We start from the raw sequence: 22,169 nt of genomic DNA, 5'->3' as shown, positions 1-22,169 counted from the left end.
GCAAGAAACTATTGCTGTTTAAAACGCTAGCTACCATAATATATACTGTATATTAAAATAAAATCTAAGACTTCATTAAGGCATTATTTCAAATATTTAAAAGATAATAATGAGATCCTGGATAACTGATTCAAGAAAATATATCAATGGTTAATATTTGTCTACTATAAAATGTAAGTTTTTAATGATTATATAACATTCTGTGCATATTTCTAATATCCGCATATGCTTCCAGCATTTAACAGTTTCTTGATTAGTCTAACAAGGAATTTTAAAATAATTCTGTCATAAAATTTCTTATGCTGCTAGTCTCATATGGCAAAACAGTAGTGTGACTATTAAATTTCTAATTAAGAGTACCTGAATATAAGGGAAAGTGAATACCTATTTAATGCACTTTTTTCACTTTCTTGCAAAAGTTCTAAATATCTCACAACCAGAATGTTTAAGTATTTCATAAATACTTTCCTTGTTACTCTCTGGCTACTCAGTTCATTAACAAGAACCATGCTTCTTAGGAAGCCGATTTAATACACTTGTAACTGTGTAGAAAATGCAGTATTTCACACTGTGAAAGTTTTGTCCTGGAGCTAATCAGTTCACAAGGAAGTCATAACTACAAAATGACATCAGACACAAAAGCCTGGAAAATTGCTACAACATGCAGCCCATCTATATCAACCAATAAAGCTCTCTATATATCTTTCACTTGAAAGGGAGCATTTCAAAACTGAAGTGTTTGGCACACTTCTGATACAGACACACACACATACTTTGTGTTTGTGTGTGTGTGTATATATATATACGTGTACACATACATACACCTAGTATAGTATATACAGTATGTGCGTGCATACACACACAGTATATATTTTATATATACACACAGTGTATATTTGTCTGTGTATATATATAAATATTTATATACTGTACATACATACTAAAAATAATCCCATATTGTCATACTGAGGTAGTACGGTGTATGTAGATTATATTCAATTTTTACATAGCAAGCTTGAAAGTGCCTTTTCATGAAAAAAATGAAGTGCATGTAAACAATTCATATCACTAAAAATTTCCTTTTATGACAAACTTTACATAAAGAACACAATTTTCATAAGGAGACAAAAACTCTCAAGGCCTTTATAAAGATCATACTATCTTGTTATTGCATGTATCCTTTGGTGCGTAAGAATAATCCTTATATTTCAATCATATTTCTTTAAAGCAGTACAAATTACTGTACACACTTGTGAGGGTCAATTTATCTGTGAGGGCTTATCCGAGATTATATATCATACTCTCCATTTCAAATTCTGTGAAAGATTTTTTCATGAGAATTCAACATTCAAAATAAATTTAAATAATGATGCTTAAAAATGCTCTATTGCCTTAATAATATGGGAGTTGCAAATGGATACATGATTTAGGTTTTTATAACCTACAAAAGTGCTATAGTTAGTATGAAAATTTAACCAACTATGGAATCGATTCCAAAACCTACTTTCAAATATATTTATGGTATTTTGAAATGTTCTAAATCAAGTCATTTTTAAAAGAAATGGTATTCATGCTTTTATTTTTTTAAAAAAAGATGCATCTATTTATCATATGAAAGCAATTTAAATATTTTATAAGTTCCTCATTTAAAAGAATAGCCACTTTGATTGAACTTATGAAAAATTGGCATTTTCACAAGCATAAAACCATCTTTGATATTTCTTGATCACGCGTGCACATGCAAGGAACAGTTCATTAATATGTACTTTCCAAATGAAATGTAGCTAAAGTATGTAAACTTAAACATCACATAGGGCTGGAGTTCTAAGGATTTATATTCATTCCCAAATCATACTTATTACATTACACATTTCCAATATTAGATTTATGCTTCTGCTGTGCTGTGGGATGATTTGATTCAGAAGTGTGGTGGTGAGACATGTCCAACTGCATTCCAGTGTGTAACAAAGATCTTTCTTTGTTTGACCCACTAGTATCTGCAAAATATAGTTTTGGTCTCTGGTGGTATTTAATTCTATAAGTGTCGGTCATACAGTTATCAACCGAAAAATAAGTAGTAAGCGATATAACATCATTTGCATTTGCATCCAGGGAACTAGAATTTGGTTCAGTAAAACAAGTCCGTTTGTTTAAAGGATTACTGGATACACTGCATAAATCCTTTCCTAATAAACTCGGTGAAAAACTCATCTTAGAGGACTCATTGCAATGAAATGCTTTCAACCGTTCTTCATCTGCAAATGAACTTGCTTCTGGTATACTTTTTGAAGTAGCAATAGCAACACGCTTTTCGGTTTTTGGATGATCTGTAAAGTTCAACTCCACAGTAGATTCTTGTTCTATGCCATGCAAATGGGACAGAGTATATTTCTTTGGTGGTAAAGGTGGTGGAAGATTTTGGTAAACTGTTTCTGTTGCATCATCATACTTGTTACTGTACATGCTGGTTTTATGTCCAGTAGATGGAGCAGATTCAGTACAGCAAGGCTTGGGTTTGTTCTGTTGTAAGAAAAATGCAAGAGTAGGAGTAGAATTAACAGCCTTTGTATGAGATACTGGGCAGGGAACTTGCAAATGGGTAGATGAAGATTCACAATTGTTTTGAATTCTTTCAGACATGATTCCATTCTCACCAATATAAGAAAAAACTGAACTGTCAGGACTATAGATATTTGTCTCAGTAGGTACATTTTCACCAGACTGTGGTAAAGAGCTTTGCTCATTGATTGTACTGTTTTTTATTTCTTTTTCAATGTGATCTTTTAAAGCTGTCTGCAGTGTTAACGTAGGTAAAGACTTCTTATTGCAATCTGGTACGTCAGTCCTAGAAAGTAAAATATTTAAGGATGTAAGTATTAATATAAGTATTGAAAAATAGTAAATATAATCCAATTCTATTTGTAATTACAAGAATAAAATAACCTTTGTTATTTCATGGTGGGGTTGAGGTAAGCCTGTAAGTTTTAAAGAATCTAGTCAGATGTAAACATTGTAATATTTCAGAATCCAACATTTTGTAAATAAGTATATAGGTATAAGCAGGCTTTATATTCATGACTGAAATCAGTAAAAACAGCAAATATACCTGGGAAAGAAAAGAATCAGCCAGAAACTATGATGGACAGTAAACTGGTACAGGGAAATTATGGAAGAAATGTTCAGATTGTCTGTGTCCATTAGCTAGGCATAAATGTCTAGTTGCCAGACAAAACCTGTGCTTCAGGCTCCGTGAAAATATAACATTTAAAAAAATATAAATATTCCAATGATAATTGGCATAAAGACAGAAAGATGGGAGTGCTTCTCCATTTTATTGCATATTGTCAAATATATATCTATATGCCATTTGCCACTGATACAATAAACCAGTGATTTTCAAACTATTACTTAAAATGTCATCTATAAGATGGGGTAGCATGTCCCCAAATAAATGCAGAAGGACAAAAGCACTAGAGGATATGTCTTCAGTTTGTTTGTGAGCATGGACACAGTTTGGCCATTATGAAAAACAAAATGCTGGATTAATATAAATCTATTTCAAAGGAATTATTCTTACACAGATGTAAATCCCATCCTAATATGGTGGTTTAGTATAATCATCTTTTTTCTGAATAAATAAATCGTTTGCATTTATGGAGGAAAGCAATAGAATAGCAATAGCAATAGCACTTATATACCACTTCATAGTGCTTTTACAGCCCTCTCTTAAGTAGTTTACAGAGTCAGCATATTGCCCCCAAGATTACGAACATAGGCTGCTCTCTATCTGTGATACTGAATGGATAGTAACAGAAGAGTGTAGCATGTGAGCATTACTTATCCTACATGACCTTAAAAACTTATTTTTTCACACTGATTTTTTCATGGTTGAAGAAAAGATGACGTAGATAACACATTCCTTTTTGATAATGTATTTAACATCTCTAAAATGGTAAGTTATAGTACATCATCTTTTTCTTTTGTTTAAATATTCACATGTGTAATACTGATTTTATCTGGTATTGGAAAATTAGAAGACTCCATATAACACGAGTAGTCCTTGACCTATGACAGTAATGGAGCCTGGTCATTATGTCATAAGTTGCAAGGGCCCTAACTCAAGTAATGTGACCAACCAGATTTTATGACTTTTTAGTGGTCATTAAGCAAACACTGCAGTCATTAGGCGAACCCATTTTTCACTATGGGGTATTTTTGCTAAAAAGTCAAAGTAAACACCAGGTTTTGCAGTGACCACAGGATGCTGCCAACAGCCATAAATGAAGGTTGGTTGTTAAGCACCCAAACAGGGTATTGTGCTGGTGGGGGCAACCTTCAGAATTTTGGAACTAGCTCATAAGTATCTTTTGGAGGGGGGGTTGCATAGCAACTTTGACTGGTCGTAAGTCGAGGACTGCCTATACCTATTTATAGAAGTCATTGAAACTTAGGCATTCCCAATGTGAAAACTTGCTACCAATCTAAATTGAAAGAAAGACATTTGCCAATAGTCATAGTATATGGCAGTTACAAGAGAATAGGACATGCTGTTTAGAATTATAGAGACTAATTTCAGAACTTCAAGGAATATCTGGAGACCTACAAAGCAGTGGTGGGTTGCTCCCGGTTTGGGCGAACCGATAGCGGCGGTCAGATGTCAACAAAAACGCTTTGCAAACTGGTAGCACTGGGATTTGAAACCCACTACTGCTACAGAGCCATACATAGAGCTACCTATCCCTGTTACACATTACAAGCATAGTTAAAAATTACTACGTAAAATTACCTTTGTATCTGCAGATGAGAAGTTGATAAGTTAGGTGGCTTGTAGTTAATATGCATATTAACTTCACCTTTCTTCAGTGCTGAAAAACAGTGTTTATTATTTACTTTCAACATATTTCTTTATAGTTAAGGTTTATTTAAGTTAGACTGGTACAGACAAAACCTTCCAGCATAACACTCATAATTTTAAAATTCAAGGAAAAAGTATCAACATTTGTTCACATATGTTTTTCCAAAATTATCCTTTGAAATGCCATAATTAATAGTGAACAACATGCAACATATTCAGAAGATCCTTTCAGACCTTAAGGAAATCAATCTAACATAAATTCCTTCAAACCCAGTGTTTTCAACAGGAAAAATATGTATGCATTTGACGCAGATATAGGCCAACAATAATATTTAGCTCGCTGAACATTTTCAGTGCCATGTTCTGTGGAACTTTTCAAACTAGTTGCAAGTTTTTCTGCTGTTGAATTACAGCTGGAGTGGAGAATCCCCACAAAAAATCCTGCTAAACTACAATGTTAGCATTCCTTCTTATTTAGCCCTGCTGGCTGGAATTGCTGAAGAGTTTTAAGTTTTAAGAGTTTGCGAGGCTATGGGTTCAACGTTCTTAGATTATTACTATAAACACAGTTAGATTTGAAGGAAGTAAGGAAATTGGAATAGTAGAAGAAAGAATGAAAAGCCGGAGTTCTCAATTTCAAATGTGTACTTCAATATGTATTTTAAGATTTAAAAATAAAAAAAAGTCAGTTATAGGTAGTCCTCAACTTACAACAGTCCATTTAGTGATCGTCCAAAGTTACAATAGCACTGAAAAAAGTGACTTGTGACTGTTTTTCACACTGATGACCACTGTAGCATCCCCATGGTCTATTCTATTGTAATACTGTAATTTGATTTCTTAAATTAAGTAGGGATTATACTGCTTAATTTAATATAATGGTCTTTTCCAACTCTAGCTATAGGTAATCCTTGTTTAGTCGCAGTTATAACAATAATGAAAAAGTCACTTTATGATCAAGTCTCACATTTATGACCTTTGTTATAAAGCAACGGAAAACTGAAATAAGATCATCAGCACAGGCTTGGCTTTACTTAGCAATCACTTTGCTTAATGACCAAGTTGACGTTCCCAATTGTGGTTGCTAAGTGAGGACTACCTGTATAAGCATCAACATGAACATACTGTGACAAACATCATGTAAAATTAATGCTAAAAGAAAAAGTCATGATAGCTTAATCTTAAAATCTGCTACATTTACAGATGTGTGATCTGAAAGGGTATTTCTACTATCTGTTTTCCCTGACTAGATAATAGTAATTAGGCATACATAAGTAAATGTTTAAAATGCCAAATATAATTAAATTATCCTATGAGATATTGTTTTGAAAATATTTTCTAAATACATTTTCAAAGCAACATATATTTTTTTACTGGTACTGATACTAATTTAAATTAGATAAAAGTGTAACTGATTAGGTAACAAAGTATTTTGAAACTCCATGAAAGTACTATTATTATTAAATTATTATATATCTTCAACAGGAGGTGGCAGTGCAAGCTTGCAACCAAATACGCCCAATAAAGTAGCACTGTGGCAAATGAGAGTGGCTCGCTGCTTGCCTGCCTCAGAATTCCAACTAATATAAAAATAGATGTGTTATTTTTCTCTTCTGCTGACATGAAGATCCATGCATGGTTAAAATCAGACACAGCTCAAAAGGAATTTTGACTCTATGTTCTTGTCATATTAATATGTCTGATGTTAGGACTGCACTTTTATTGCCACGATTAATGGAACATTAATATTTTAGAAGTTGAGAATAAATTTCATTTATATTATTTTTTAAAAAAATATTTTATTATTTGAACATAAGTTTCCACAAATTGGGTACTAGATTTTTTTTCAAGAATTGGGAAGTAACAAAACAAGTTGCATAGAAAACCTGCCAACAGTATCAAGAAATAATTTGTAGAGTTATAATAATTCTAACATTTAAACAGTACATTTTTATAGTCAAAAATCAATTAACAGTTTAATAAGCTGATGTAACACATATATTAACCTTACCTTCCAAAGAGTTTTTGTTCGGCTGAGAGAAAGTCTGCAAGACATTTCCAGAATATCTAACTGATAGATTTTGGTTACTATGAAAAAGGATACACTAATTATCAAGTGCCTGTACAAATAGTGTAACAAAATTCACCAACCTTAGAACATTTTACTGAAACTTTTAGAAAAAAACAGCTAAATGTTTCTACACAGGAATCTAGAAATTCAACAAAGAAATATATTTTATATAAAAAAAGTCAAACCTTGTTCCTCTTTTCTCTCACCCTCTATTATAACTGGCAATACAAAGCAATTATTAAGAGAACATACCCAACTAAAGAAAAGTTAAATGGAAAAAGGGGAAGCAACAATATTTTACATGATTATAATCTTAGTACTTTTACAAAACTCAGTGTCCTTTTTCTAATAACTCAAATAGTGCCATCTGAATATAAGTAATCTTACATCTAGATCTTAATAAAATGTGTTTAAATGTTTCCCCCCCTCAAATATAGGAAATCTACATAATGTCCATAGTAAAGATTTTATTTGATTAATTAATTAGCAAATATTTTCTATTTGATAATTTATAATCAAATATAAATAGAAAATCAATTCAAGCAATTCTACATTAGACAACTGGTTTTGTATTTCTTTTCTCCCAAGCTTTTAATTAAATACCATGAAGTCTATTATGATTTTAAAATGTCTATTTCATTTTAAAAATTAAAATTTGGTAGGATGTTTGTACTATGGTATTGTTATATAATAATGCATATGCATTTTGTATAATCACAAACATATTTTTAATATCATTACCTGCAGAAAATGTTTTCTTTCAGACTGTTGGGGTCAACTGGGCTGTTTCCTCCAGTAACGGGTGAATCCAAATTAGCAGATGCATTGCTGATATGATCACTGCTTTCATAGCCAGATTCAGTCCTTTGTGCCTGCCAATTATCAGGATGAACCTTTCTCTCTATAAATCCTGTTGTTTTTTCTCTATTTCCTTTCTTTTCCAAATCCAGTGAATTCTGGCTTCCCCCTTGTTTTGCTTCATCTTCATAGATAGTCATCAGACTCTTCTGACTCTGAATTTCTTTGGGGCAGTTGACTGAACTCTGCTCCTTTTCATGTTTTGGTTTATTGCTTGCATTTAGCTTTGATTTTGAGCTATGCTCTTTTTTCTCTGAATCAATAAAGATGCTATCAACATTCAGTGTTTCTCGCATGGGTTTCCAGCCTCTGCTTCGACTTCTGCTGCTACTGATGCTTCCCTTGTCTTTGGAATCTTGGCTACTATCTGTTTCATAACCAGCTGTGTTGTCAGTTTTCATACGGTTCCCTTTCTCTCCATCTTCTGTTTTATTTGAGCTGAATGTCTGTACAGTGGGTCTAATTTGATTGTGCACCTTTTCATGTCGATAAGTTCCTCTCCCTTGACTACCATATAGACGTTCATTGGAATGATGCCTAAATCCAGTTCCAGAAGGTGGTGATCCTGGTTTAAGATTAGTGTGTATTTCTCCTGATAGATCTTAAACAAAGTACCAAAACAGATTATTTATAGTTTTTATTTATTATTTATTTATTATTTAAACTTTCTTCTTTATATAAAATTTCTTTCAGTTCCTTAGAATTTCAAGGCAAAGTTAGATAGGTTTAATGTATATGGGAGGAGTTAGCCAGAGGAAAATTCTGTTACCTTTTTGTTTCCCAGATTCTCTCCTTGATCCTCTATCAGGATTTTTTCTTAATGATGATGGGTAACTTTTCATCTCAGCTGCTTTTTGAGCACATTCTCTGGAAAGATCTTTTGTTTTTTCCCTATGATCATTATGTCCCAATTTACCTGCAGCAATAAATGAATTATGCTATATATGTTTACGATAATGGAACAGACAAGAAGACCATCTAATTCAAATTTCTCTAAACTAAATCCAGACCAACACAAGAAAATAACAGCAAATATAAAGAAGTTTACCTCCTGCAACATATAATGCTTAGCAGATTACAATCATGTTATTTTAAAAAAAGCAGGGGGTTAATATCCTGTATTTTGGGGGAATTCACTAATTTTTCTTCAGAGGTATTGGAAAAATGTTGGATCTCTGAAGTTTCTTTTTTTTCTGAAGGTACTGAAAATGATCAGTCTTAAGAAGCAGCATATATAGGTTCATTCTCATACCTTCCCTTTTCCAAAGCTTAATCAGACCAGGAATGACGAAAGCAACAACAAGACTACTTCCAGGAGCATGTAGAAACTATATTCTAGATTATATGATTAAGAACTCAGTAATTCTAAAAACACCTTAGGGTTTTTAAATATACTACCCTCCATACTCAATCAGATTTGGAATAATCACACTATTTGAAATTACAGATAGTCCTCAATTTATGACCAAATAGGACTAGAATTTCCACTGCTATGCAAGGTGGCTGTTAAGTGAGTCATGCCCAGGTTTTTTTATCTTTTTTGTCCTGGTTATTAATCACCACGGTTCTTAAATGAATCACTCAATCATTAAGCAAATCCGGCTTCCCCCAATGACTTTGCTTGTCAGATGGGAGGGTCACAAATGGTGATCACGTGACCTCAAGATGCTGCAATAACTGCAGATACATGCTGGTTGCCAAATGTCCAAATTTTGATCACATGACTATGGCATGTGGCAATGGTCATGTGTGAGGACCGGATCTAAGATTTTTTTCAATGCCATTATAACATTGAATGGTCACTAAATGAGGACTGCCTGTAATTTCAAATAATAGTTTTTGATTCATTTGATTCTCTTTATTTAGTTTGAGTATTTATATGGAGAACATATTATGTTTTAGGTCACATTTATGTAGAAATATTGAAATTTCAAAAGGATCTGATTCACAAAATTTGAGCACCAATGTAACATGTAGGTACATGAAGGTAGTTTGCTAGACAATTATATAATTAGCTTATATAATGTTCAATTACTAGAAGGTAATATTTTAAAAAGCCAAACAAAAATTATGTATGATTACAATTAACTTAAGGATAAGTCATCCCAGTAATTTAAAAAAATGTGTATGATACATACTTGACCCTCTGACATTAGTAGGCTGAGTATAGTTCCTAGTAAAGGCAGAGTTTTCTAACTGAACTTTTTTACTCTTAGAAGTTTCTTCAAATCCATTTACACAATCTGATTTAAGAAAAGTATATTTCTCAAATCCTAGAAAAAAGAAATGTTAAAAAACATTATTTTTAAGAAGAAAAAGATTACTCATTTTATCTCTGAAATTGGTTTTTCAATGAACAGCCTAAAAATTAGAAATAAATGCCTGAATATAAGCTATACTAGGCACACTACATAGTTTAAATTTAATAGGAAAATATTTGAAATGATCAAACTTTACCTTTTACTTATTAAAAAATTCAAAGTAAAATTCCATTTCAGACTAAAAAAATCCACATTTTAAAAACATTGTTATCGATCAACAAGAAAAAAAACACAACCAAGCAAGAGAACAACCAAGCTCAGAGAATAGTAAGGACTCCACAGTTCAACAATAAGCTACATGTATTCTCTGATAGAACTCTAGTATCTGATTTTTAGTTTTAAAAAAATCTATTTTGCATGTACTCCATCCAATATGAAAAATTAAATATGCCTCAGACTCAATTTATTAATTTCCTAAGAACTAAAGATCCCACAACTTTCCTATTCCTAGCACTGACAGCAAGAAATTGTGCATTAATACATTAATGTTAAGGATACCAAAGTTCAGGAGATTGAAGAAATTGTAGGAATAAAGATAGAAGAGGCACCAAAGGTAGCAATACTCTCACTATTGGAAGATATAAAGTGTAAAAAAGAGACTAAAGAGTTGATAACAAATTTGTTGACCGCAGCAAGGTTAATGATTTCTAGGAACTGGAAGACACGAGGTGATTATTGTTTGGAAGAATGGTATAAGGAAGTATGGGATATTGCCATAAATGATAAACTGACTTGTAATATTAAAGTAAGGAGGGGCATAACGAAAGTAAATGAATTCAATGGAATCTGGAAACAGTTCCTAATATATGTGTTTTTGGGGGGAAGGGGGACACCACCACCAGAAGAAGCGTTAAGTTTTTGGAAGCAGGAATGATCCCGAGGGGAGGGGGAGCACTTGTTGATTGTTTGTATTGTGTATATTGTCATATATTATAATAAAAATAGAAAAGGGGGAAAAAAAGGATACCAAAGTTCATTCAATCAATAACCTAACCTTATTAGCTTTTCAGAATTTTTTTAAAAAATTTTTTTAGCATTCCATGGGGATCCCATGGGAACAGAAAAACTCTAAAGTGATTACCATATTTTTTGTAGTATAAGATGCTCCGGAGTATAAGATGCACATTAGTTTTTGGGGAGAAAAACAAGGGGAAAAAAAATCTTCCTCTGCCTATCAGCATCCATCGGATTCATCTGGCTAGTGTCCTTGCAGCAAACAGCCTGGTCAGCTTCAGCACGTTATCGCAGCCTGATTCAGCATGAGTAGCTGATTGGCGGTTGGATCGGCCTCCCAGAATACCACCAATCAGCTGTTCTAGGCTGCAGGGATCATCACAGCCCATTGCCGCCTCCGCACGTCGCGTTTTTGGTCTCTGCATGCCCCATTTTTGGCCTCTGCACGTCGTGTTTTTGGACCATTCCAGGTGGTGGGGATTGCCACCGCTTCCTGGAACCGGCCGAAACTGCAACGTGCAGAGGCCAAAAACGCGACGCATGGAGGCTGAAAACGCAATGCACGGAGTTGGTCGCAATATGCTGTGGGAATCCCCCAGCCTGGAACAGGTCTAAAACAGAGCGTGCAGAGGCAAAAAATGGCTGAAGGGTGGGGGCCGGCAGGTAGGCGGGGGCTTCAGCATCATTTCCGACGCACAGACATTTCCACCCACTTTGGAAAATACAGTATATTGTATTTAGGATGTTTATCCATTTTTAGTTGTATTTATGGTTAATTGTTTTAAAATAGCTGTATATATTTCTTTTATAATGTTTATTATATGCTAGCAAAAGTCATGTTTGTAAGATGGTTCAGTATATAAACTTGCTAAATAAAATAAAAATAAAAATAAAATAGTAATGTAGTCCACTGGAAAATTTTGGAAGAATTACTATCTCTACCCCAACTTGCCAGTCAGTCTGAGGATAAAACTAGAGAAGATTTTCATATATAATGAGTGGGAAAAAAGGTGGATTACAAATATAATGTTGGCAGGCCAACTTTCAGTTTATCCATACCATATTAAGCATCTGCCTATCTTACTAAATAAATATGAAGTTGTAAATATTCAAATTTCTATTACCAAATTCTTCTCCATTTCCTGCAGAGGCTTTATAATGTGACCAATGAATTATATGCTGAAGTGCATCTTCTGTTGATACCGGTGTACCATCTGGATTTGCATAAAATAGTAGCAGTGGCTGAAAGTGACACCGGATGCACTTGGATACCACATCCTTCCATTTTGTTCCAACCTAAAAGAGAAGAAATCATTTAATCAGTTAAGAAAAAGTGGCAATCCAATTAAAAATAAACTGGTATATCAAACAAATCAAAACTTCTTTAAATAGTTTAGACATGTGAAAAATAACTCTACAGCCCTTTTGTATAATGCATGTTACTGAAGCAACAAATCCCTGCATGAATTAGAACAAAACTAAACCTTTCATTTGCAATAGTGGCAAATATCTGTAGCTCAGGTATATGATGAGGGTGAAGGTTTGTTCTCCGAGCTTGTGGGTTGGTTTCAGAATCCAAATCAACCACACAGCTAACCAGACACAGCACCACCCTCAACAATCGCCCAATGACTCTGACCTGATATAATCTCATCACAAAATCCACTGATGACTCATAGCTGACCCATCACAAGACACTCACTTGACACACCCACACCTGAAGCCCTTATAAACAGAAGAATAGTGACACTGACATCCTCTAAACTCAGCTGAAGATGTTACATAGCATGGTAATGAAATGTACGGAAACCAACCCACAAGCTTGGAGAACGAACCTTCACCCCCCCCCACCCCCAAACCTTTCATCTTAGGACATGTGCATTAGAAAATAGATTCTGACTGCCTTAACTTTGATATCAAGACATTACTTCATGTCTCAATATCAAAATTAAAGAAGTCAGAGCATTATATAAAATATATTTAACTATCTTTAGCAGCTCTTTGGATGTCTCTATTTAAAATGCAATACCATAACTAACTTACCTCTTTAACATTAGCATCATCAAATAACACCCATTTACAACTCTTAGTATGAAAGGCGAAGGCACAATAATGTCTGCTTGCATAGCATATCATCCCCACAAGAAGCAGCTCACTGTTTTTGGCATGTTCATCAGTAACCCTATAAAACAACTGTAAAAATGATAGATAAGTAAGAAATAGAGCTGAGGATAAATCACAATTTTACATAGCCAGATTGAAAGAGTTCATCCAGTTTATTTAGCAAACCATATACTGTAAGATAAAGCATTTGAATTCTTTATACTGTAATCTTAGGGATTCCTTTTTCAGAATTAATCATTATACAACTGATTCCCCCATTAAAAGTCTTATGTTCTACTTGAGTCAGCTATTATCACTTAGATAAATGGCCTAAGACTTCAAGTCTGTAAGTAGGAATGACCAATGCATAGTTTCTAGAAATTAAAAAAGTACCTTGACTTTTCAGAACCTTTTGATTATGTTGTTAACTATCTTACTAAATTTTAAGTTATCTTTTAAATTTCTGTTTCTGCTGTTTTAAAACTGAAACTGTATACATTCTATAATAAATAGACATGCACACTCTTTCTTATTCAGTTATAAATTTGTATTACTTTCTTCTAGGACACCTGAGAAATTATATTAGCTGAACCAAATACTTTAAAAGTTGTATTTTGATTTGTTTTATATATCCAAGACTAAGTGAAACATATCTTAATTTTTTAAAAAAAAAAAATCCAGCCCTATTAAAAATAGTGGTAAATGATGTAGAATGGACATTTCATGTGTGATCTAGTTATAAAGTTAAAAAAAATCCTTTTAGCATGGAATCCTATGTATGCTTTTCAGGGAGAAATTCCAACTTTGACTGAGTTTCTTCTGAGTATAGGACTTTAGTATTATACAAGACAGAGAACTCAGTAATTCTCAGTAATTTCAAAGTTCTTTTAATACATGGAAAGAGCACAGAAAATTAAATATATTAATATGTTCAATACCCCTGGAAGATAAAGTTGTGTTGCTAGATTTCGGATGACATCTTCTGTTAGGTCAGAATGTTCAGAATCCCAAACTAATCCAATAGTAACTATTTCTGGAGAATTCATTAGAACACGGCGGATTTTAATTTTTTGGCCACAATTGCTCTACAAAAAAAGAAGAGGGGACAAATAGGATGATCTAGATGCTTTTGAATGTCAAGAGCTTTATATAAACCACATAAAATTCACTTAGAAGACTATATTTTTGATCTAAATGATCAGTTATAAAACTTAAATATGTTAGCAATATGCAGCAATTCATCTGAGTTTCCTACCACTTTTCTTTAAAGTAAGTTTCTTTAGAGAGTAAAACAAATTAGTGTAATTTAATTTTTTGGTCACTGCTGTGGCATAGTGTCAGACATTCCTGCAACCCTTATAAGAGGCATAATGGAAAAACTACTCACAACAAAGCAGGGTGGATTTGATTTAAATCGAGTTGATTTAAATCACAATTTAAATCATGATTTAAATCACTAGTAAAAAGGCTTGATTTAAATCAACTCGATTTAAATCATAATTTTTAAAGAGCAACTGTCATCTCTGCTACTCCTTTGACCCACTGTTGATTCACCGATAGTCCCAGTGTTGCAGAATATACAGCCTCATGCTACATAACTAAGCTCCATTTCATGCTGAATAAACTAAATTATTTATGTATCTTAAATAGAAAACTATCTTACGATAGATTTTACCCCAAAAGTTTATTAAAATAAATTCGATAAAAATCAAAAAAATCCGATTTAAATCAAAAAAATCCAATTTAAATAAAAAAAATGATTTTATTTTTTTAAAAAAAATCATTGATTTTTATCCGCCCTGCAACAACGACTGTTTTGAAAACTAATTGTTAAGACAATCCAATTTAATAACTATTAAGGTATGCCACTATGTTTTCTAAAACTGAAGTATTTAATTGCAATTAATTGTTCTGTGTATCAATAAGCTATATGATTTTTATTAAAAATAAATCACCAGTTATTTTAAATTCTCCAAAATGATAATTTTTATACTTGATAATGTAAAGACTTTCTGTACAATAAGTTTTGATATATTACAGTATTTTAAAAGCAATTAACCTTTTTCAAATCACTATTATTTTATCTGAGAGTCAAAACCAAATAATTGTTTAAGAGGTTACTTTTTCTGGGATCTTGTTTAAATTTTTATGACAATATGTACTAATTTGATTTATGATTTAAGTATTTGAAGGCTACATTGAGCTGCCAAGAAAAGTTTTAAAAACAAACTATTCACTTAATGTTAAAAATTTGGATTTATCATTATCAGGGACCCCCCCACCCCCACCCCCCCAAATAGAACAGCACTATTTCTTTGGTAAACTTACAGGACAGTTCCTGAAGTCATCTGTAGTATTTGCAGTCTGAAGCAGTTGAGCAAACATTTCTGGCTTGAGTCTTTCATGCCTTTCCACCATTCTATCAATTTCATTGCTGTAAATGAAATAATTCGATTTAGTCCATTTTATTATTGCAATTAACAGAATGTTCTTATATTTGTAAAATTTATATTCTTGTACTAAGGGGTACAAGATAGCACAATAGCATTAATTCATCCCATTCTTCCATATAACAACCCTGTGTGGTAGACTGAGATGAGATCATGACTGGCATTTCCCAAGTGGACATTTTACTGTTTACATTAAAAGTGGTGAGCAAGATTAGGAAAAAAAAACATTATTTCTTTTACAGATTTAGATCTATTTGGGACTATGTAAATCTTACAGGATATTACAAATACAAAAAGGTACATGAAAATAAAATGTATTATGTAAATATGAATGCAAATATTTTCAAGGATGTAAAAAATCAGATGCTTGGACCTTAAAACCAGACAGGACGCCTTAACAGCTTACGAACTGAACTCTGGTCAAAACCACAACAGTTTGCTATTGTTTTTACGACTGGAATTTCTTAAAAAATGCTTCTGGAAAAAAAACATGGTTTGACCATTTCTGATCATATGAGGCAAATATACTGCAATAAACTTCTCCAATGTAATTAAAAATATTGGGCTATATTGACAAAGTAAAACATTTGCTATAATTTCAACATTCCCTGGACATTTCATTTGTAGAAAGCATTATTTATGGGCTTAAAATTTGGCAAATGTCTATACAAATGTTTGTTATTCCATTCCATCACAATAACAAGATTATACTTGTTAAATGGATATATCTAGCTTACCTATAAATGTCCATTCTACTTGGAAGCAGGATTACAGCTTGGACTGATGGGAAATCGTTCCATGGAGGAGAAGAGGATAATTTATTCCAAGGAGAAATTTCCTCTGCTGTGCCTTGTGAAATACTTTAGTTAAATTCTCATTTCCACCATCTGGGAGGAAGCAACTTCCTATTAGTTCAAGCTGTTATTTTATTTCCCAAGAAGGAAAATAAGGGCTGATCTAATAACCTTAAGAAATATTTGATCAGATCAGAAGTTGCCAACTGTCATGACTTCTGAACCTTAAAAACATTTTATATCTGTGATTTTTAACTGATTCTTGTGCACCACCCAGAATTCTTTTTATAAGATGGGTGGCTATTTAAGTGTGATTAATAAATGCTAAATAAAAAGCTAAGCAGAATCAGATTTAGTTACTACTTCAATGAGGGACTACCAGAAAATCCTAATGCTATAACGCCATACAGTTGGAAAAACATCCAAGAAAACAATAGCAAACCATTTCTGCAATTTTCTGTGAAGAAAATTATGTAGACTTGTCCATCAAGTCACCAGAAGCTGAGCATGTACATGTTATTGTGTTCATTAGTGTTTTTATCAATAGAATATACCCAAGGCTACTTACAGTAGATATTTCATTCTCATTTAATAACAATGCAATGAAATTTTTAGAATATAAATAAATCCCTCTCCTAGGAACTGATTACACTATCAGATGTGAATGTTGTTCAGCTTTAACATGATAAAGAGGTAATTAGGTCATTCATCAAAGCTAGTATTTTGCTAAGCTGTGTCTCACTATTCACACTAAAATTGTTAACTTGTGTGAACCAAGGAGGAAAAAAGACAAAGCACAACAAAAATACATTTCCTTACCATAATGCTGTTGTTGAAATATAACGTACAAATTCTGTAAAAGGCAAAGGGTCTGAAGATGCCCCACAAGCACAACATACACACTGTAAATAAAAGAAAGGTTTATTGTAATTTTTAGAGATTTTAAAATGTTAAAGGAATAAAATAAATATGAATAAATATCTTACCTGTTCATATAATGTCATAGCAAACTTTTGATGTGTTATGCAGGATTTGGAAGTGCACATATCCGTTCCATTGCTTGGAACTATGTGATAGTGAATTCTCTCAAGGATATTTTCCTGAACAAGTAAATGTTTTATATTAATCATGATAATGATATGCAATCAAGTTGGTGTTAACTATAAGAGGCATCATATGCAAACAATATCTGTCCCCAATCTGCTCTTTTGGGTAATACATTTCACCAATTGAAGCTTCAAAATGGCTTGTATATGTTTCAATATAGTCATTTTTATCTCACAAGAACAATTTTTTTCATTCTGAAATAAACTAGGTTCCTACCATGTTTCCCTGAAAATACGACCTACTCAGAAAGTAACTCCTAGCTTGATTTTTACACGTGCAACGAATGTAAGCCCTACTTCCCCCCCAAATAAGCCCTAATTAAGACCCCCTCCACTCCAGGGTGCACAGGTAAAAATTAAGCTAGGGTGGGGATGGGGGGGTGGAGCTGCCCTACTACTTACCTCTGGATAGTTGCAGTAGGCCTCGCACACCTCGGCCCATTTTTTTTGCTGCAGCCAGCAAGACTTTCCTGAAGGCCTCTGTAGCCGATAACAGAGCTCCGGATCGATCTGGAGATCTGTTATTGGCTGCAGAGGCCTTCAGGAAAGCCTTGGTGGCCTTACTGGAGGAAGGAAGGAAGAGGCCGGGGGCGACCCACGCAAGTGAGGTGAGTCAGTGGATGACCTGGTGCCTTTTTTGGTGGCAAAAAAAATATATAAGACAGGGTCTTATTTTCAGGGAAACACGTTATGCCCAGGATAAAGGGACAATAGCAATTGGGGAAAAAATTAGTGATCCCTCCCCACTGTATTCAGAATTATAATCTTTGTATCAAGTGAAATAATGACCCAATTCTATCTAACTAGGTATATACAATAGCTGAAACAATGTAATATTACAAATTACCTTTATTTTCAGTCTATAAAAAAAGATTATCATTGCTGTTATAATCCTTTTCAGAGTCCAAAAACATATTGCCCTAAACTGATTCATCTTTTGAAATATCAAATATGGCTCTTCTGCAGTAATTCCAAAAATCAAAACAATATCTAAAATAAATATTAAATACTGTAATATCATGATACTTACAAAACATTCTGCTGCATCATCCATAAAACCAAGCTGAAATCGCTGTTCATCTTTAAAACTTTCAGCCAAGGCATGCCTCATGTTATTTGAAGGGAGAGCCTTTTCTCGACTATGTTGGAATTGGGAAAATATTGTCTGGAAATCAACAGCAGTATTTATAATTTTATCTATTAAATGATTTGGAACAGTATAGCATACTTGAATACAAAGAGTCTAGCATTTGGTGGTGTTGAGAACTTATGATTCTCCAGATGCTACTGAACTAGAACAAAGATTTTTCACTATTAGCTGGCTATGACTTCTTGGAATTTGACCTTCAGCAACTAAAAGGCAACTTGTTCCCTATCTGATATAGAAAACTGTCCTGTAACAATGGCCATTTTGAACACAACACAGGTATCCAATACATAATACCATTTACTCATGATACACCATAATTCACTTCTGCTTTGTTCCTCCTACAAATTACTAGGCTAAAAAGAACCCAAAATTGTTATCCTTGGCTGTTTACAATATGTTTGAATTGGAATCCTGCTGCTTCCTCTGCATCTCATTAATAAGCCAAGAATCTGGAATCTTGGAACAATCTGTATGGAATACACAATCATGAGCCATGGGGGCACAGTGGTTAGAATGCAGTATTGGAGGATAACTCTGCCCGTTGCCAGGAGTTTATCCTGACTGGCTCAAGGTTGGCTTAGCCTTCCATCCTTCTGAGGTTGGTAAAATAAGGACCCAGATTGTTGGGGGCAATATGCTGATTCTGTAAACTGCTTAGAGACTGCTGTAAAGCACTATGTGCTGTTGCTATATTATTCCTTTCAAATAAGAGAGAATTATATGTGAAATGGACTATAGTTATCATCATTAGAAATATATATTAAAAAATCCACCAAGAATTTTCTTGACATTTGAGCTCATTGAAAATCAGAAAAGTTGGGCCAGAATGGCAACAGTTTGCTTCTGCTACAATTATGAGGAAATCATAAAAGGCTAAAAGATCAACACTCAGTATATTATAGCAACTCAATTCCCACAATGGCTAATCATGGCTTGAAAGCTGTATCTTTTTACCTTCTCTTTAGCAACCAGTGTACTCACTCTGAGCATGCAACTAAACAAAGCACAGCAATAAAATGAGGCAATATAATATCCCTAGTAGTAAATTAAATAAGAACTGGTATCCAACAATTACACTTGTTTCTTTTCCTTTACTAAGATACAACTGTTTTAGACGAAGAGCACACAATTAGTATCCCTTAAACCAATTCATGCGCCTCTCAACCTAATTTCAAAACACCCATACAAGGAATCAATCCAGACATCTGCCATTGATTATTTTTAAGTTGAGTCCTCCAGTTTTGTGGAAATAAAGAGTATCACTAAAAAAATAAAGAGGTTCTAATCAATTTCACAATGCCAACATTATTATATTGAAATCCACAAATTATAATAGAAGGCCAAGTCCTTTCAAAGAAAAAAAATGTCGACCTCTGCTTTAGAGTTTATGAATATTGATCAAAACCAATTAAAACTATTAGCCCCCCTATAATTTAACTTATTTGATGTGTCAATGAATTAGATATTTTCATGAATAGTTACCAAAATTATTTTTCATTCATACAAGATAAATAAGAAAATTATGAAGTTACCTTCAAAGCACAAAATATGCAGGCATCACCTTGGCAAACATGTCCTGTGAGACCTCTTAAACTTCGACGGAATATATCAAGTTGCCATAAAACCTACAAAGAAAAAACATCCATTTTTGCCAAAGATTTATTTTTATTCTAAAGGTCAATGTCTACAATTAATTGCTATTTTTTGGTACAGATGCACCATGTTAACATGAAATACTACATTTACATTGCTTTTGAGGGGATGCTCTTAACTTTAATGGAACCTGCAATAATTCTGAATAGATATTAAATGACAATCAATTGTTTCCTATCCAACTTGTTTTCTTTCATTCAGTCTATTATTGTTTAAACCAATGTATAATTTTACGCAATATTTCACCTAGTAATTTTCTTGCATTGTTATGGTTATTCATACAGGATATAGGATATGGATATATATATTATGTGTGTGTATATATAATTTGACATATCATAGTATTCATAAATTCATAATTCCACACAGTATTTTGTACTGTTTGGAAGAAGAAACAGCAGTTAAGCAGCCTTTTAAACTAAGAACACATCACTTGGTAAGACAAAAATAAACTAGATTCCATTTAATAAAAAAACTTGGCATCACTTCCTGCTAGGAACAAATATGGAGTACATGAGGGTATATTAACTCTAAATTATAATTCATATTAAATAACTATATATGCAATCATTTCAATTTCCAAGACAAGAAAATAGGTTTAATTTTAATTGTGTATTATTTCAGAAATAATTCCAATTATTAAACATATCTCATAAGCATCGATCATATCATGTAATTCTTTCCATGAACAAATTTCAAATTGTCATATTTTAACCCAGTACAGAAGGAAAGATACATTTTGAATTTTATGTAATCTTTCTCTATATATGAGAGCCAGTTTGGTCTAGGGGTTAAAGCATCTGGCTAGAGGCTAGGAGGCTGTGAATTGTAGTCCTGCCTTAGACATGAAAAACCGGAACCAGTCATTCTCTCTCAACCTCACAGGGTGGTTGTTGTGGAGAAAATAGGAGGAAGGAGAGTTGCATGTGTGTGCCGCCTTGAGTTATTTATAAAAATAATAAAGGTGGGACATAATTAAAATTAAGCATTGCACTGATCAAGAACTTTGAAATCCATCGTACTATTATTTTCCTCAAAATAAATTATATTTTTAGCATCCTATAAAATTTGTCCTTTCATTCTGGTATTTCATCCATCCTGTTTTGATATCTTTGGTCTGGTCTATAATTTTTCGCTTGATTATTATCTCGTCTTAAACAGGCAACCAAATAAAAATTAACTGTACTGGAGTTTATAACTAGTCAGAGTAATCATTTATTCTCTGTTGCCACTAGAAAGACTTTTTACTTAACAAAGGATATCAAAACAATCAAAAGTATGAAGTGGAAAACCCTTAACAAGTACCAGCAGTAACAGGAATGTCGACTAACGTATCTGTAATACAACATGTTTTCAGTGCTTTCACAACTCATGGAGCTCTTTGGGATTGATGTGTAGCTCTTCCTTACCTGTACGGCACTGTTAAGAAAGCAGCTGTTTTGTCCTGGTTCATTTAACAAGCCTTTGGTGGGAGCCAGGGACATCACACTTCCAGGCTGATACACTTTTCCAAGATTTCCTCCAGGTTTTCTCAAGAATTTTGCCCATGCCATTATTTAGGAAACAAATATAGATTTATATAAAGGAAGATGTAAGTAGTCTGAGCTAAACAAGGCAATTCAGACAACAGCCTTTAAAAAATTATGGCACTGTGATCATGCTTCCAAGTCTTCAGCTTGCACTTAAATAATGTGGTTATGCTCTATTTGGTTTATGAAAATAGTTTTTTAAAAAAAACTGGTCAAAATAGAGCATAAGAATATCAGAAACTCCAGTGAATAAATTTGATGTAATCTGAAAAACTGTAAAAATACTTATTGATAATATTCATCTTCCTTTTACATTCTACTGTAG

General features: G+C 33.2%; 1 protein-coding gene across 1 annotated transcript; it reads right to left on the bottom strand.

Moving 5' to 3' along the window:
* Positions 1–1,654: 1,654 nt before the first annotated feature.
* Positions 1,655–21,984, bottom strand: USP53 (ubiquitin specific peptidase 53). Its single transcript, XM_070948161.1, has 15 exons — positions 21,725–21,984; positions 20,195–20,287; positions 18,543–18,677; positions 17,393–17,506; positions 17,226–17,308; positions 15,491–15,596; positions 14,101–14,247; positions 13,103–13,252; positions 12,184–12,355; positions 9,923–10,057; positions 8,554–8,700; positions 7,668–8,385; positions 6,867–6,943; positions 4,787–4,865; positions 1,655–2,845 (listed from the first exon to the last, which is right to left on the bottom strand). Exons 1-15 carry the CDS (start codon positions 21,866–21,868, stop codon positions 1,864–1,866), a joined length of 3,282 nt encoding a protein of 1,093 aa, XP_070804262.1. The 5' UTR covers positions 21,869–21,984; the 3' UTR covers positions 1,655–1,863.
* Positions 21,985–22,169: the final 185 nt, after the last annotated feature.

The sequence above is a fragment of the Pituophis catenifer genome, unplaced genomic scaffold, assembly GCF_029215685.1.
Source record: "Pituophis catenifer annectens isolate HBS135680 unplaced genomic scaffold, rPitCat1.0.hap2 SCAF_8, whole genome shotgun sequence".
Lineage (NCBI taxonomy): Eukaryota > Metazoa > Chordata > Lepidosauria > Squamata > Colubridae > Pituophis > Pituophis catenifer.
This window is presented reverse-complemented; position numbering and strand designations above follow the sequence as displayed.